At 44.4% G+C, this 17,125-nt stretch overlaps 1 protein-coding gene across 1 annotated transcript in view; it reads right to left on the bottom strand.

The window, feature by feature from the left end:
- The window catches only part of LOC132578176 (RNA-binding protein 33-like), a 108,366-nt gene that overhangs the window by 27,044 nt on the left and 64,197 nt on the right, over positions 1–17,125 (bottom strand). Inside the window, exon 15 of the mRNA XM_060248049.1 lies at positions 8,456–9,103. Coding sequence (XP_060104032.1) covers positions 8,456–9,103 — 648 coding nt within the window. The remainder of the gene's footprint in view (positions 1–8,455; positions 9,104–17,125) is intronic.

Genomic DNA, 17,125 nt, shown 5'->3' with positions numbered 1-17,125 from the left:
CTTGGTCCAGTATAAGCCTCAGCATTTTCAGACGACAGAGAATTAGGCATCACTCTGAGCAAGGGGGCCCAGTCTGTGGCTAAGGAGAAATCACCCAACAATAACGTAAGATGGTTAAATAGCAGTTTATATTGAAGCATTATGCAGTTCCATGGCATTCACTGGATGACTTACCCAGTCGTCATTACACTGCTGTGTTGACCGATACACACCTCACTTGCACTGTAACTTTAAATCATGACTGACTATTCCACAGGTTACTGAACTACACACCTCACCTGCACTGTAACTTTAAATCATGACTGACTATTCCACAGGTTACTGAACTACACACCTCACCTGCACTGTAACTTTAAATCATGACTGACTATTCCACAGGTTACTGAACTTACAAGGAAGGAAATGCAGCAAGGAAGGCATGCATGCTAGCTACACCTGGCCCACCATGCAACTTTGATTTGGCATTGTAACCAAGTACTAAAAAACAAACTGACTTTTCCAAAAACTCATACAGCTGTAATTGGAAGACAAGCATACCACCCCTTATGGGCACAGTAAACAGAAGACTGCTCTGCTATACCTGATCAGTTAAGGAGTAGAAAAAGGGCCATGCAGGTGCTTGTTCCAGGTTTATGGCTGCAATCTGCCCAATTCAAGTAAAGGACAGTAGCCTCATGCTGGTCAAAACAGTGCCCCCTGCGGAGAAGACCACTCCCACTCACTCCTATGTTCTGCTGTAAATCTGATTACTCCACCCAACCCCATCCTCAAAGTTACCCTCCCTTCTGCAGCGCACACTCCCCACATCGTCCTCTATCTTCTCATGAGATGTTCCCTTCCACAGCATCTGCTTTCAAAAAGTGTTATCCCTTTCTATATGACCTGTTTTGATGTCTGTTAAATGTAGGTGTGGGAAAAGTCCTGGGGAATGGAGATTAGAGGAGCTGGGTCAGGATGAGAGGTAGGAGATACAGAAACAGAGAGAGAACATAGGGATGCTGTTGAGAGGGGTCCAGAAGACAGAGCCCCCCAATCCAACAAAAGTTTGCAGTAACCAGGAAATACAACAAGATGGGTAGCTATGTTTGTCTGTAGCAATACAAAAAAACCAGAGTCCGATAGCACCTTAAAGACTAACAAAATTGGTGGCTGGGTATTAGCTTTTGTGAGTCGCCGCTCACTTCTTCAGATACAGCGAGCAGTGACTCACGAAACTGCATACCCTGCCACCAATTTTGTTAGTCTTTAAGGTGCTACTGGACACTTACTCTTTTCTACAGAAAATACAATGCACCTTAAGTTGTGAGTATCCTGTCCCACTGGTTTCCATAAGCTGCAAATGCGAATACTAACATAATGGCAGGAAGGAATGGAAGAGACGGCAGGGGCCAGGCAAGAAAAACAATCTAAGCAGATAGTATTACTAAGTATAAAACCTCCAACAAGGCCCCAGGATAGAGCTAAGTTACAGCCTGCCAGAGGAGAGCTAGAAATCTAAGCATGTAATTTGATGTAAAAAATTATATCTCATGCATTTTTAAACATGCATCTCAACATACAACTGAAAGGAAAAAAATATATATAGAAATGTGGCTGCACGAGTCAGCTCTGAAGCAGCATCCTTTGTGGGCCCGTCAGGGATTTGCTGAACGTATCAACCAAGTTTCATCCAGCCCAGCACTGCCACCCTCGCTCTGCAAAGAGCACCAAATAAGGACAGAGGATGTGCAAGAGAGACTGCGTAGCTTGCCTCTTGCAGTTAATGATACCTCAGCCAAAGCTGCCACCCCCCCCCCCCGCCAACACCAACCCCCCTCCCCCCTTAAATCACTGCAGACAAAACAAATATTTGACACAGTACTAGGCCTGAGAACTATGTAGCATGGAAGACTGAAGCCAGGTAAGAGAAGCCAGAGATACAGGACAGCTGCCACAAAGAACTGAATTCCCCATGGTCACTCCCTGAAGTCTTCCTCAAGTTTTGGTCTGGTATCTCCTGCTAAGATCCCTGAGACCACTAGAAACACTTGATGCACACACTTCCTCCAAATGTTGTGAGGTGACAACCTTCCAAATTGTTAAGATCAATGGGTAGCGGCTCTCATGCTAGAAACATTGCTACAAGTCTCTCTCATGTTCACTGTTATGCTGGAGACAGAGAGATGACAAAAATATATCAGACAAAAGGATATTTCTGCAGGAGAACACAACCATAACATCTGCATAGGCACACAAGAAGCTGAGCAAAGCAGAAGCTTGACGATACAACAAAGCTCTTAAATACACAAACAGAAAAACCAGGATGCACACCAAGTTGAGTCCTCAACTTTTAGGGTGCTTTTTTTGTAGACCAGGGGTGGGGAACCTTTTTTCTGCCAAGGGCCATATGGATATTTATAACATCATTCACGGGCCATAAAAAATATCAACTTAAAAAACAGTGCTCCGCTGAGGGAGAATGATTCAGACCAGCAAAATTAATGCAAATAATTGTCTTTCCATTTGAAGTCATGTGGGGAGAGCCTAATCTGGCACACACACACACACACACACAGCTGGCCCGCCACCCTAGGCAAATACATAGAAAAAGTCCAGCAGGAACTCAGTAGCATATTAGACAACATCCCCTAATATCATATTAGGTCACACACTCATTAGCATATTACGTCACACCATCTGGGATAATCAAGTGCAAACTGAATTGTAACAGTAACTTTTCCAGGCCCTGCAGCAATTCTGACCGGCCAGCCAGCCCCCAAGGAGGCTGCCGCACAGTACATTTGGGCTCTGTGATCCCTGCCTGGCCCTGGGGAGGCTGCTGCACAGCACGGCTGGGCCCCACGATCCTCGCTGGCCAGCCAGGCCCCAAGAAGGCTGCCACAAGCTCAGTTCGGTCCAGCAATCCCTGAGGGCCACACCAAGTGACCTCAAGTGCCGTATACAGCCCTCAGGATGGAGGTTCCCCACCCCTGTTCTAGACCAAAGCTGACCTGCCATTCAGCCGCTACTATTCTGAGCGAGTGTTGGGAGAGGAGGAACAGTGGCTCAGTGGTAGAGCATCTGCTTGGTAAGCAGAAGGTCCCAGGTTCAATCCTTGGCATCTCCCCAAAAAGGGTCCAGGCAAAGAGGTGTGAAAAACCTCAGCTTGAGACCCTGGAGAGCCGCTGCCAGTCTGAGAAGACAATACTGACTTTGATGGACCAGGGGTCTGATTCAGTATAAAGCAGCTTCATATGTTCATCTTGTGCATCCTAAAAACCAGCCAGAGAATACATGTATGGGGTCATGGACATCACAAGACATTTAAAAAGTTCCCCACATCAACGGTGGCATAAATTTGCTACCTGATTAAGTTTTTTTTCAGCTGCCAATAATGTATTTGGGAAGCTACTTTCTAATCTAAACTAAAACAGAGAAGTAGGGCTGTCATCTGATCAAGGAAACAAATATTAATTGGTAAAATATGCATAAATTTGCATTAGCTGTTCTGGGGCAAAAACTTCTTTGGTTGGATGTCAGACCTTATTTTTAATGTGAAGAGAATGATGCAATGTTCAGAGCTGGTGCTTCTGAACAGGGCTTCCCTATGTGCGTGCACGTACCCAGGGCTTTTTTTGTAGCAGGAACTCTTTTTGCATATTAGGCTTCAACCCCCTGATGTAGCCAATCCTCTAAGAGCTTACAGTAGGGCCTGTAAGAAGAACCCTGTAAGCTCTTGGAGGCTTGGCTCCATCAGGGGGGTGTAGCCTAATATGCAAAGGAGTTCCTGCTACAAAAAAACCACCCTGTACGTACCACACCTGATCTGGATGGGCCAGGATTGGCCCTGGTCATTATCTGGATGGGAGACCACCAGAAGTCCAGGGTCACTAGGCAGAGACTGCTGAATGGCTCTTGTCTCGAAAACCCTACAGAGTTGCCATAAGTCAGCTGTGACTTGACAACGAGAAACAAAGCAACAGCAAAAATCTGAATGTGCATATTACTCTATTTTACTAGATTTTGTCTTCTACAGTGATGAAAGCCACCTTTCTTCAGGAAAGGCAGGTCTGACACTCATAAACAAACAAGTTTCACTGACTTTAATGGGGCTGATCCTGAAGGAAATTTGTAGAACCGCAGCTCTCCTGCCTCCTAGGAAGCACCAGCTGTGATGCCCTGCCTTGGTGTGCTGGGATGGACGAGCTGTCCTCCCTGAACTGACTCTTCCAAGAAGCATGGAAAGGACCAGTAATGAGTCTGGGCAGGCAAGGGAGCTGCCATTAGGTGACAAACTCCTTGGCCCTGTCTCATCACCCAAGCTGGAGGCAGGGTCTGAGAGAAATCGGCAAGCGCCAGTAGAAAAAAACAACAACACAACCCAGAAGATCTGGAGGCACTTTTCAAACAAGCTTAGCAAGTCACTGATCTATTTACTATCTTGACTGAGCCCTGCAGCTTATACAAAAAAAATATTATAGTAGATGCTGTAACAATGCAAAAGTAATATTGGCACAACTTTTTATAATGCACGTTAACTCCAGAACACAACAGAAAAGGAAGTTTCCCCCTTTTGGTACTTTTGCTCCAAATCCTGCACATTTACGGCCCAGCTACCAGTAGGACTGCTGAGGTTAGTGTCATTTGCAGGAAGTTTTCTTCCTTTACAGCAGAAAAAAAAATTAACTGGTAGAGAAAAATATCGCCCGATCACAGTTGAAAGACAAAACATGAGAGGGAGGGCACCAAACTGCAGAAAACAGCAAACCACCTGTACACAGGTCAGACTTGACTGCTCAAAATGTATTTTGCTACATGTTTGTGTGCCGGATGGCTTACATGACCTGTAATTTCCCAGTGTGCACACCTGAAGATGTAAACATATGGGTTTGCCTTTTATTCCCTGTGCAGCCTGAACAGTTCAACTTAGCTCAAGCTCAAGAACTGGGAAGCTAAGCAGGGTTGGCCAGTTAGTACGTGGAGGAGAGGCCACCAAGGCAGTCCAGGGTTGCTATGCAGAGGAAAACAATGGCAAACCACCTCAGCTCCTCTCTTGCCCTGATGTGACCTTGAGTCAATTCATGCCTGTAGCAAACCCATCCTTTCAAACCCCCCCCCCCACTTCTAACTGTATGGCCCTGCCATCAGAGGGCCCCAAATCTGTCCCCTTTGCTCACCGCCACTCTGAACAAGTAATAGCATTGCGGCTTGTCTTTTCACTTTCTTCTCCTCCCTAACACAGCGTGCAGAGGCCGCAGGGGGCGGGGGTTGGAATCTTCTGGAAGGTAGCCTTCCGAGTGCCCAACTTCAGTTCGAGAGGTCTCTGTCTCTCTGAGAAAGGGGCAGGGGCATATAAGAAAGGGGTGGGGGGAGAGGAACTGCTGTGACTGCCCAGGTAAAGTGGGGTTCACTTGGGAAACTCGAGGCAGCTTACAGTGCCAAGAGCCTAGGGCCACCAAACCATGTGCCCCCCCCAGCCCCTCCAAATAACAACTCCTGCTGTGGGCCCCACCAAACATGAAATCCTGGCTATCACAAGTTCTCGCAGAACTGTTCCTCTCAAGAGCAGTTTCTGTCAGAGCTCTCTCAACTCCACCTAACTCACAGGGTGTCTGTTGTGGGGAGGGGAAGGGAAAGGAGACTGTAAGCCACTCTGAGACGCCTTAGGGTAGTGAAGGGAGGGGTATAAATCCAATCTCCTCTTCTTCTTCTTCTATGTGGAGATCACATTATCTAAAACCCTGCAGTACCCTTCGCAATATCTGCCTTGATGAAGAACTACCACAGAGACGGAAAAAAGTTTGAGTCCAGTAGCACTTTAAGACAAACAAGTTTAATTTGGGGTGTAAACATCTGTGCGCAGGCACATGAAAACTTTTACCTTGAATAAAACACGGTTGGTCTTAAAGGTGTCCCTGGACTCAAACTTTGTTCAACAGCTTCAGACCAATACGGCTACCCACCTGAATCATACTGCAGAGATTGTCACTGATATCCCCCTCCATAAGCCTGAAGCAACAACAAAAAAGGGGAGGAAAAGGGGGTTCGTAGTTTTGAACACTTGCAGAGAAAGCTGCGATGCCACAAGAACAACTTGCTGTTCAAAGAGAACATGACACAGCTGACTCGGAAGAGCTCAGCTGGGATGGAGCACTTGAAATCAAAAGGTGAAACAGAAGGAAGAATACCCAGGTGCCTCAGAGTTACATTATCAAAAGCGTTTCTACGCAGGACTCATAACTAGATATGCAGCAGGATTTCGTTCCAGCAGACTTAAATCTTTTTGTAAACTCCGATTATCAAAATTGGCCAGACTGCCTCTCCCGCTGCCAGCGACTCCCTTTCTCTCTACGTGGCATGTGGAACAAAGTTAACTGGCATTTAGCTTTTTGACAAACTATTAAAAGTTTAATCAGAAAGTCTTGATCAGAGTATTTCTGTGTCTGGTTTTAATTTCAGTAGGATTTATTAGGGGATGATGCAATGAAATATTCCGCTGCGCAAAGAGAAACCAGCATGTTTTTACAAGTTAGAATGGGGGAAAAAATACTAATAGTTATTGCTTAGGAAAAAAATACACCTGTCAAAACCCTTGGAATTCCTACTCTGTGCTCATACTCTGGTCTTGATCCAAGGGTACTCTGGCCTTGATCCAAGAACTCTGAGCTTACAAAGGCTAGAAGCAAGCGCACACCTGGAGTTCTCTTTCAAGTTCTTGATACAGCAGCTCATGTTGCCAAATAGGCACAGCAGTTTTTTTTCCTTCCCTCTTTAGCAGTGGAAGTAACTACAGCAAGATTCTTCACTAAAACCTCTAGCCATGTACATGCTTCCCCCTCCCCCTCCACCCCAAGCATACAGGTTCTTCATAAAACAGTCTCCATATATGTCATCTTACAAATGCCTTCATGCAATCCACCTCCAGAGAAAGGAGATTCTATAACCTATATAGGCTTCTTGATCTACTGGCCGAATGGTTTTTTTGCAATCAGAATGCCACCCAGAGGTACAGCTTAAAACTATTTCCCTGTATTCTGAAACATACATCCTGTAAATTTAGCTACAGTTGTCCGAAAAAAAGACGACGACGTGAATAATTATTTTTCTGGGATAAAAGAAGACACAGCTTTAAAACAATTTGACCAATTCCCTAATATTTTAAAATGGCTCTCCTGGAATCTAGCACCCACAGACAGTGTGATAAACACTCTCAGAGGCTGTCAAAAACAGTCCCATGAAACTAGATACACGTTTAAAAACACACAAAACAGGGCTATAAGATTCCTCAAAGAATATTTCAACAACAAACATGAATAAGGGACTCAACACACTCAGCTGCTTTGCTATATTTTGCTGGAGAGCCAGCTGGAAGCCATTCCTTCCTGTCCACATTCAATGGCTCAGCAAGGGCCTCAGTGCAGCCTCTGCCTGTCCACATTCAGCAGGATGCACCAACAGGAAGATACCCCCTCAGCTATGCTGCAGCTAGTTCCCTGCCTCACCCTCTGGGCCTCTGTTCTTCCCAACTTCCTCATGCCTCTGCCTAGTACCCCTGAGGTTCAGGACTGTTCATCAATGCTGACCCATTCTGTTCTATGGTACATTATTTTCTAAAATTTCAGCTTCTATTAGGCCCTGAGAGTTGACTTTCCCTGAGGCCTCTCCTGTGTGGCCAAATCTGGGGCCAGGGTCTAGATAATTCTTCGTCTGAACAAGTCATCTCTCTCCTTAAGCCTTCCTGGTGTGCTGTCTTAAAATCGTATCTGCGTTTGTTACTGCTTCGGTTTATCTCCTGCTTCCTTGACAAGCAAAAGGATAATCTACATTTGTTCCTTTGCTTGGGAAAGCCTCCAATTTGTTAACATTTTAAGAGTCTAGCATTCAAAACTGCACCTCGTTGTCGAGCTAAGCCCAGTTAAGCAGAACACTGCAATCATGCCCTGTCCTGGCATTACACTTAGGTTTCTGTTCAAGGCACAGAAAGGCAGAAAGGCAGCTTTATTCATTTGGATATAGCTATGTGGATTACTTGTGTTTGGTTCTGTCATCCACTAAATCCTCCACATCCATTTCTAACTGCGCTAAGACACCAAACCTCTTTAATTCAGATGCAAAAACACAAGGAGGCATGGAACACCTCTAATCAGTAATAAACCTGTGGTCTGCCTTCTTTACCTTGGTTGTTCTTACCCTGATTGCCAACTTACGGCATATTCAACTAATTCACTGGGACTGCGTAGGATTACACTGCTGGAAAAAGAGATCTGTATAAAATGGCTACAACGTCTTCGCCCATCCCACATTTGTGCTCCTTCAAAACTAACCAGGGAAACTTTGTATTTGACATGTGAATTCTATTAAGCTTTTTCTTATCAATGCATGCTAGTGATTCTGCCAGTGATGCCAACAGGAAAGGCACAGACCACAAACAAACAAGCCACACGGAAGCAGAAGACAGACAAGCCTGGTAACTTACCCCTCCTGACAACTTAATCACCCTGACTTTGGTGCCGACATGGGGCCCATCTCCACTACCACTGTTTGCCCGCTGCATGACAGTCCTTTTCACCCCAGGCTTCAGCTCCTGAGGTTGGCCTTGCACTGATGCCACCCGGGCAATCGGAGAGGAGTTCATGTGCGCCGCGGCAGGCTTTGTTGGCAACCCTTTGTGTGGCAGCTGGAGCTCGTTTTCGGGCACTGTCCTAGTCTGTCTTAGCTGCTTTACAGTTTTTATCTGCTGTCCTTGAAACTGCATGTTGTCCCCCATCTGGAGGACGTTTGCGGGCTTAGGCTGAGTGGCGGGGGGATTCGGAACTGCCAGGTCCTGCTTTTTAACCATCAGCCTGTGCTTCACATTTTGGCGGGGCTGAGCACTGGGAAGGGGGAGCAGAGGGTTTCCGTTGGTGGGCAACTGTGAAGCTGCCTCCTCCTCCTCCTCCTGCTGTGTAGAAGATGATGACTGTTGCTGTTGCTGCTGGGCCAGCCTTTCAAGCAATTCTCTCTTTCGAGCGCCAGCCTGCAGCTGCCGCCGGAGCTCCTTCTGCTTCAGGATCTCTTCTCTCAGCCGTTTCTGCTCTTCTATCTTCAGGCGGTAGAGCCTGGTTTCTTCGTCTTCATCTGGAAACTACAGAACAGCGGGGGGGGGGGGGGGAGACAAGTTATAAAGGGGACATAATTCCTCTCCAGTTTTCTTACAAGCGGCAACTTCTTTGTGAGGCAGGGAGGGGAGAAAGAAAGGATCATGGCAAGCTCTCCAAGGAGTGTTTGAAAGGTACAAAGATATGGTGTTACCAAATGAGATTCACTAGCTATTAATTAGTCATTCTGTACATGAAGAATCTGTAACTCTAGTTTGGACTTTTTGGGGGGAAAAGAGAGAGAAATCAGGATGCTGAAACAGAAGCTTTCTAAATGGGAACTAATTTAGAAGTTGTGGAAAAGCAATTAAACTATTAATATAATTCAAGATCTCAAAATATTGTTTCGAATGGAAAGGGTAACAATACGGAGGCAGCCCTCTGTCAGGCAGGTTTTTATCTTGCTCTCTTCTGACAAACTAACAAAAGGTAGGGTGGTAAATGACCTGAAAGGCCCTGATTAGAACTATTGATTTTTCTTACAGAATTTTCAGCCTGATCTGAAACTCATTTGTCACACAATAATTGGTTATAATGAACAGCACAAGTCAATCTCTCTGACCTTGAACTCATGCACTCTCTTCAGAATTAAAATGTTGCCAAACGCAGTGCTGGAATATTAATGGTATATTGGGAATGGCTTTAATATTCCATCCTTAAGCTTCTCTGAAAGTATTATACTCTCTGGGCATCAAATAACCTTTCTAAAAGGCTTGGAAACGGCTGGGGGGGTGGGGGGGAGGATCCTTTCAGGACGCCACAGGAAATCACGACCCAAAGAACGGCCGCTTCAAGTGTCACTCCTGAGTGAGCATGCTTCAATACAATGCAGGTTTAAAGGATATTTAAGGAACTGCATAACCGACACAATAGTTTTAACCCCTGAAACACCTAGACGCTTTATAATGAATTTCCTATACTTTGGTAATATACCAAATGTTGACATTTATCAAATACAATTAATTGACACCTTAAAGACATTCGGAGCAGGCTGTATATTAAGCAAGCCGTGCTTTGTGATATATTTATGGAGTTGCCTAAAGATATGAAACAAGGGGCCAAAGAACTGTACTTCCAATATACTTCCATAACTGTGCTTCCGTAACTTCGGCCAGGTCCATGGAAACTGCTCAGATTTAACAAACCTTTAAGACACTAACTCATCCATCCTCATGACTGGGAGGGGCCATAGCTCAGCGGTAGAGCATTTTCTTGGCATGCAGAAGTTCCCAGGTTCAATCCCTGGCATTTCCAGGTAAAGGCAACAGAGAAGAGGTGATGTGAATGGCTTCTGCCTGAGACCCTGGACAGCCTCTACCAATCTGAGTAGACAATACTGACTTTGATGGACCAGTGTTTTGAGTCAGTATAAGGGCAGTTTCATGTGTTCCAAAGAGAGAAGGGGTTACAATTATCGTATATGGTAGATCTCTACATCCTTCCACAATGTTTCAGTCTTTTTATTTTATTTATTTATTTGTAATTTATATCCCGCCCTACCACAGAAGGGATGTTAAATTACCTAGGGTCATGATATTCAACCTTTTGAGACTTGGGACCCTCCTTTACCCAAACTGGCAACATCGATCCTACTTTTAATTTACAATATAGACTTATGTATCTCACCATACCTTGTCCTTGTCTCCCCACCCGCACCCACCCATTTTTCACTGACTTCTCTTTGCTTAACATACCCACCCAAAAAAAGGGATGGGCCACATTCTACATGCTAATTCACATTCTACATGCTACTGAAAGATCAATGTGTTACCTATAAAGAGCAGCTATACCCTACAATGCAAATGGAATGCCGATAATGTGGAATTAAGAAAAATGCACCCTCTCAGATCCTGGAATCTAAGCAGCGTCAGCCCTGGTTAGTGCTTGGATGGAAGATTCCCGCAGAAGTCCAGGGTCGCTACACAAAGGCAGGCAACAGAAAACTACCTCTCAGCACCTCTTGCTTTGAAAATCCCACTCAGTCACTGTAAGTCAGCTGTGACTTGACAGTCCCACCCTCCCCCCCAAAAAAAAAATTGGAAAGAAAACAGGAGACAAATCATTTACTTCAAATTAATTTCACTGCTACTATTGGGGAGGGGCAGGAATTGTGATTATATTCTTAGAATGAGCACAACAAATTACACGAAGCTTATTCCTGAACGCCCCCTGCTCACCAGTAAGAATTTTGCTTTTGGTCATGTGAACACAGAACAAGCTTAAATTGAGTCTCTCTCACACAACTCAACATTCTGAAGCTTCTATCTCTCTCAGCCCCACCTACCTCACAGGGCGTTTGATGTGGGGGAAGAAGATAATAAGTAAATAAGGTAAAGGTAGTTCCCTGTGCAAGCACCAGTTGTTTCCAACTCTGGGATGATGATGTATCACGTTTTCACAGCAGACATTTTTATGGGGTGGTTTGCCATTGCCTTCCCCAAGCATCTACACTTTAACACACACCCCTCCCCCCGCAAGCTGGGTACTCATTTTACCAACCTCAGAAGGGTGGAAGGCTGAGTCAACCTCGAGCCGGTTACTTGAACCCAGCTTCCGCCAGGATGGAACTTGAACTACTAAAAATCAAAACTGCCACCATAAGAAAAAACACTCTTCTTGCAATATGCACATTTAATTGATAATTAAGTTTCTTCAAAGTCCTCCACACAACATTGGCACTGTGGAAAATCTGTAAGCAGCAGTTCTTCTACAACAATCAACAATACAATATGTTGTCGAAGGTGTTCACGGCTGGAGTCCATTGGCTGTTGTAGTTTTTCTGGGCTGTGTTGCTGTAGTCTTGGCACTGTGACACCTGATGTTTCGCCAGCAACTGTGACTGGCATCCTCAGAGGTGTAATCCAGAAAACTGGAGTTCTCTCTGGGTCAAATTGAGAAGAAGTTGGTAGGCATGTAATTTATATCTACTCAGGCAGATGTGGTAGGGCTGAGTCATTCCTGGGCTGTGACTTGCTAATGGAGGAGCTTACCTGAGGGGGTTCTTTTGTATATGGATTGGCTATTGAAATTCTAATCTTATCTGTAGTGCTGTTGTAAGCTGTAGGGCATTTTGTGTTTTTCAGGACTGGAAGCCAAGCCCTATTCATTCTTAAGCTTTTTTCCTTCCTGTTGAAATTGTGTTTATGTTTCTGGATTTCAATGGCTTCCCTATGTAATCTAACATGGTAAATTGGATGTGTTGTCCAGCATTACAGTGCCTTGGAATAAGATACTGTGTCCTGTTTGAGTTAGGCTATGTTCTGTATCAGTTCTGGGAGTTGGAGTTAATAGCCTTCAATTATTGGTATATGAAGGGCTATTGAGCCAAATCTTACATCTTGTCCTTCAGCTCTCCTGAGTATAGGCTATCACTGAACGTGTCCATTTCATCTACTGCGCAGCTTTAAAAAGAGTGCCAACAGATCCCATGATTATGTCATGAGATCTTGGTAGCCACTAAGACTTCCACACCTTGATTAGTGCCGGGGGGTGGGGTGGGTGGGGGGGTGGGTGGGGTGTGTGTGTGTGTGTGTGTGTGAGTGAGAGAGAGAGAGAGAGGACTAACAAGGGTAAAAGATAAAAGGGAGGCAGGGAATAGGGAAAAGAGGAATAGGAGGTAAAGATGAAATCTGGAGGAAGAAAAGATGAAATGTCTCTGGTTCGGGAGGACTCATCTCAAAGAGATGAAGGGTTAGTTCTTACTTTTCTACTGGGTAATGGATCAGAGTTGTCCACTGAGATGGTGACAAACAGTATGGACTGTCTGCCAAAGTCTCGAGGCAGCAGGAAGAAGGTTGCGGGCCTAACTTGCCTGGGAAATTATAGATGTTTGTATACAAATGCTAGAAGTGTTCAAAGTAAAATTGGTGAGTTGGAATGTTTAGTGTTGCGAGAAAACAGACATTCTGGGAATTTCAGAAACTTGGTGGAATGAGGAGAATCAGTGGGACACGGTGATTCCTGGATATAAGGTATATCGGAAGGATAGGGAGGGAAGGGTTGGAGTGGGGTGGCTCTGTATGTCAGAGAGGGCATACGGTCCAGTAAGACTGAGGTCAGAGAATTAGATTCCCTTTTGGAAATGCTTTGGGTCGAAATAGAGGGCCCAAAAGGAAATTTAACTATGGGAGTTTGTTATTGCCCACCAAATCAAAAGATAGAGGACGATTATAATATGATGGAAGGATTAAAGATAGTGGCTAAACGTAAAAACTGTGTCGTAATAGGTGATTTTAACTACTCGCAGATGGATTGGGTCAATATGTGTTCTGGCCGAAAGAAAGAGATTGAGTTTCTAGATGCTCTCAATGACTGTGCTATGCAGCAGATGGTCACAGAACCTACAAGGTGTGGGGCGATCCTGGATTTGGTCCTAAGTAATGCCCAAGACTTGGTGAGAGATGCAAAAGTGATTGCACCGCTTGGGAGCAGTGACCATAATGTTATTGATTTCACCATTTGTATAAATAGAGTTGCCCCAAAAGACAAGCACAACCACGTTTAACTTAAAAAGGGGTAAATTCTCTGAGATGAGAAGGCATGTGAAGAGGAAACTGAAAGGAAAGGTAAATACAGTCAAAACCCTTGGGGAAGCTTGGAGGCTATTTAAAACTACAATCCTAGAAGCTCAGATAAAATATATACCACAAGTTAGGAAAGGCACAAACAGGTATAAGAAAAGGCCTGCATGGTTAACAAATAAAGTCATGGAAGCTGTAAAAAGTAAGAACTCCTTTAAGCGGTGGAAAGCTAGTCCAAGTGAGATTAATAAAAGGGAACACAATGTGGCATATCAAATGCAAGACTGTGATCAGGCAGGCAAAAAGGGACTATGAGGAGCATATTGCAAAAAACATAAAGACCAATAATAAAATTTTCTTCAAATATATTAGAAGCAGGAAACCAGCCAGGGAGGCAGTGGGGCCCTTGGATGACCAAGGGGTAAAAAGATTACTGAAGGAGGATAGGGAAATGGCTAAGAAGCTGAATGCATTTTTTGCCTCCGTCTTCACTGAGGAAGATGAGAAGTGTTTGCCTGCTCCAGAACCACTTATTTTGGAAGGGGTGTTGAAAGACCTGAGTCAGATTGAGGTGACAAGAGAGGAGGTCCTACAACTGATAGACGAATTAAAAACTAATAAGTCACCAGGTCCAGATGGCATACATCCGAGAGTTCTGAAAGAACTCAAAGTTGAACTTGTGGATCTTCTGACAAAAATATGTAATCTTTCATTGAAATCTGCCTCCGTTCCTGAGGACTGGAAGGTAGCAAATGTCATCCCCATCTTTTAAAAGGGTTCCAGAGGAGATCTGGGAAATAACAGGCCAGTCAGTCTGACTTCAATACCGGGAAAATTGGAAGAAACCATTATCAAGGACAGAATGAGTAGGCACATTGATGAACACAAGTTATTGAGGAAGACTCAGCATGGGTTCTGTAAGGGAAGATCTAACTAACTAACCTGTTACATTTCTTTGAGTGGGTGAACAAACATGTGGACAAAGGAGATTCAATAGATGTTGTTTACCTTGACTTCCAGAAAGCTTTTGATAAAGTTCCTCATCAAAGGCTGCTTAGTAAGCTCAAGAGTCATGGAGTAAAAGGACAGGTCCTCTTGTGGATCAAAAACTAGCGAATTAATAGGAAGCAGAGAGTGAGTATAAATGGGCAGTCTTCGCTGTGGAGGACGGTAAGCAGTGGGGTGCCGCAGGGCTCAGTACTGGGTCCCATGCCCTTTCACTTGTTCATAAACGATTTGAAGTTGGGAGTAAGCAGTGAAGTGGCCAAGTTTGCAGATGACACTAAATTGTTCAAGTGAGAACCAGAGAGGATTGTGAGGCACTCCAAAGAGATCCGTTGAGGCTGGGTGAGTGGGCGTCAACGTGGCAGATGAGGTTCAATGTGGCCAAGTGCAAAGTAATGCACATTGGGGCCAAAAATCCCAGCTACAAATACAAGTTGATGGGGTGTGAACTGGCAGAGACTGACCAAGAGAGAGATCTTGGGGTCATAGTAGATAACTCACTGAAAATGTCAAGACAGTGTGCGATTGCAATAAAAAAGGCCAACGCCATGCTGGGAAGTGAAAACAAATCAGCCAGTATCATAATGCCCCTGTATAAATCGATGGTGCGGTCTCATTTGGAATACTGTGTACAATTCTGGTCACCGCACCTCAAAAAGGATACTATAGCATTGGAAAAAGTGCAGAAAAGGGCAACTAGAATGATTAAAGGGTTGGAACACTTTCCCTATGAAGAAAGGTTAAAATGCTTGGGGCTCTTTAGCTTGGAGAAACGTCGACTGTGGGGTGACATGATAGAGGTTGACAAGATTATGCATGGGATGGAGAAAGTAGAGAAAGAAGTACTTTTCTTCATTTCCTTTCTCACAATACAAGAACTCATGGGCATTCGATGAAATTGCTGAGCAGTCAGGTTAAAACGGATAAAAGGAAGTACTTCTTCACCCAAAGAGTGATTAACATGTGGAATTCACTGCCACAGGAGGTGGCAACGGCTACAAGCATAGCCAGCTTCAGGAGGGGGTTAGAGAAAAATATGGCGCAGAGGTCCATCAGTAGCTATTAGCCACAGTGTGTATATATATGTATATGTATTCTGGGCTCAATCTTTGCCACTGGTTTCTTCTAAGTTAACAGTAAACGAAACAAGCAAACAAACAAAAACCCTGCAGGACACATGTGCTGCTTCTTTCATCCCGACACAGAACTTCATCAGCGTATTCATCCCTATAAATCTCAACTCAAAATCTTCCCAAGAACATCTTTCCTTCCAGTGTTGGTGCTCGGAAACACATTTGTGACATACGCTTATACTACAATAAGTACACGTTAATCTTTAAGGCACCGCTAGACTCCTGTTTCGGTTTTGCTACACAGACTCACATGGCTGCCTCACTGGAACCTACCACTGCTAAAGTATCGTTCACGTGTATTATGAAGTATCTCCTGCGATGCATTACAGCTTTGTTACCTCCCAGTTCTTTTGTGGGAAAGTGAATTTACAAGGTCAAACTTCAAAAAACTTCTTAGGAAGAAAGCAATGAACGTACCAGAAACTGAAATAAAAGGTTGTTAATGGCACTGCAGAAAAGCGTACAATGTTTTCCTTGGGTTCTCAATCACAGAACATAGTCCACGTCATCTTCAGAAGGTGCAAGTATAAACTATTATTATTATTTATTAAATTTATGAATCACCGCATCCCAGCCAATGCTACACAGCCTCACACAGCTGTATAGGTTTTATCTCCAAAAGACTCTGAACCAAAGGTGTGAAAAGGACTAGTATTCCACTTAACACACGTATTGCGAGCAATGATCACCAAACATACAAAGAGCCATTCACATGTATTTTGTGGACTGGGGTATGAAAGACAACAACTCCCACCCAGAAAGGCCTAAGCATGCCTGCAAACAGATTGCCCCCTTAGGCAGCAGCTTCTCCTGGCATGTGAAAAATACCCTGAAACCCTGGAGAAGCAGGACGCTTGGCATCAGAAGGAGGGAAGCTGAAAAGCCTCCATGCCTCACACTTCTCTGGATCTAAACAGTGTGCTGAATTTCAAAAGTCAAGCCAGTTTAATCAAAGAAAGACTAGCCTGCAGTACAATACCTATGACTGAGAGAAAGGAAATCAATATGAAGGAAGGACAGTGCTACTTTTGGGGACCAGCTGACTTAACTTTGCTTCTACTCATCACTGCATGTCTCCTCTTGCTATTTGTAAAATGCCCCATATATATTATTGTTATCCCCACTCTGCTGCAGTTTTATTCTGCTGGTTCATTATTGTAATAAATTATTGACTGATTTGCTTATGAAATACCCCGGATTTCTGTCGCTACCAAGACAGTTCAGATGAGCAGCATCCTTCCCTCCCTAGCTACAGCCGATCTTTTGCCACTGTGTACTCCCCTGTTCACTAAAATCTGATGAGCCCTTGTTGCAAGTACCACCTCTATAAGAGACATGGCTAGCATTTTCA

This window comes from Heteronotia binoei, chromosome 10 (assembly GCF_032191835.1).
Source record: "Heteronotia binoei isolate CCM8104 ecotype False Entrance Well chromosome 10, APGP_CSIRO_Hbin_v1, whole genome shotgun sequence".
Taxonomy (NCBI): Eukaryota; Metazoa; Chordata; class Lepidosauria; order Squamata; family Gekkonidae; genus Heteronotia; species Heteronotia binoei.
Note: the sequence above shows the minus strand (reverse complement) of the source record. Positions and strands in the feature narration are given on the sequence as shown.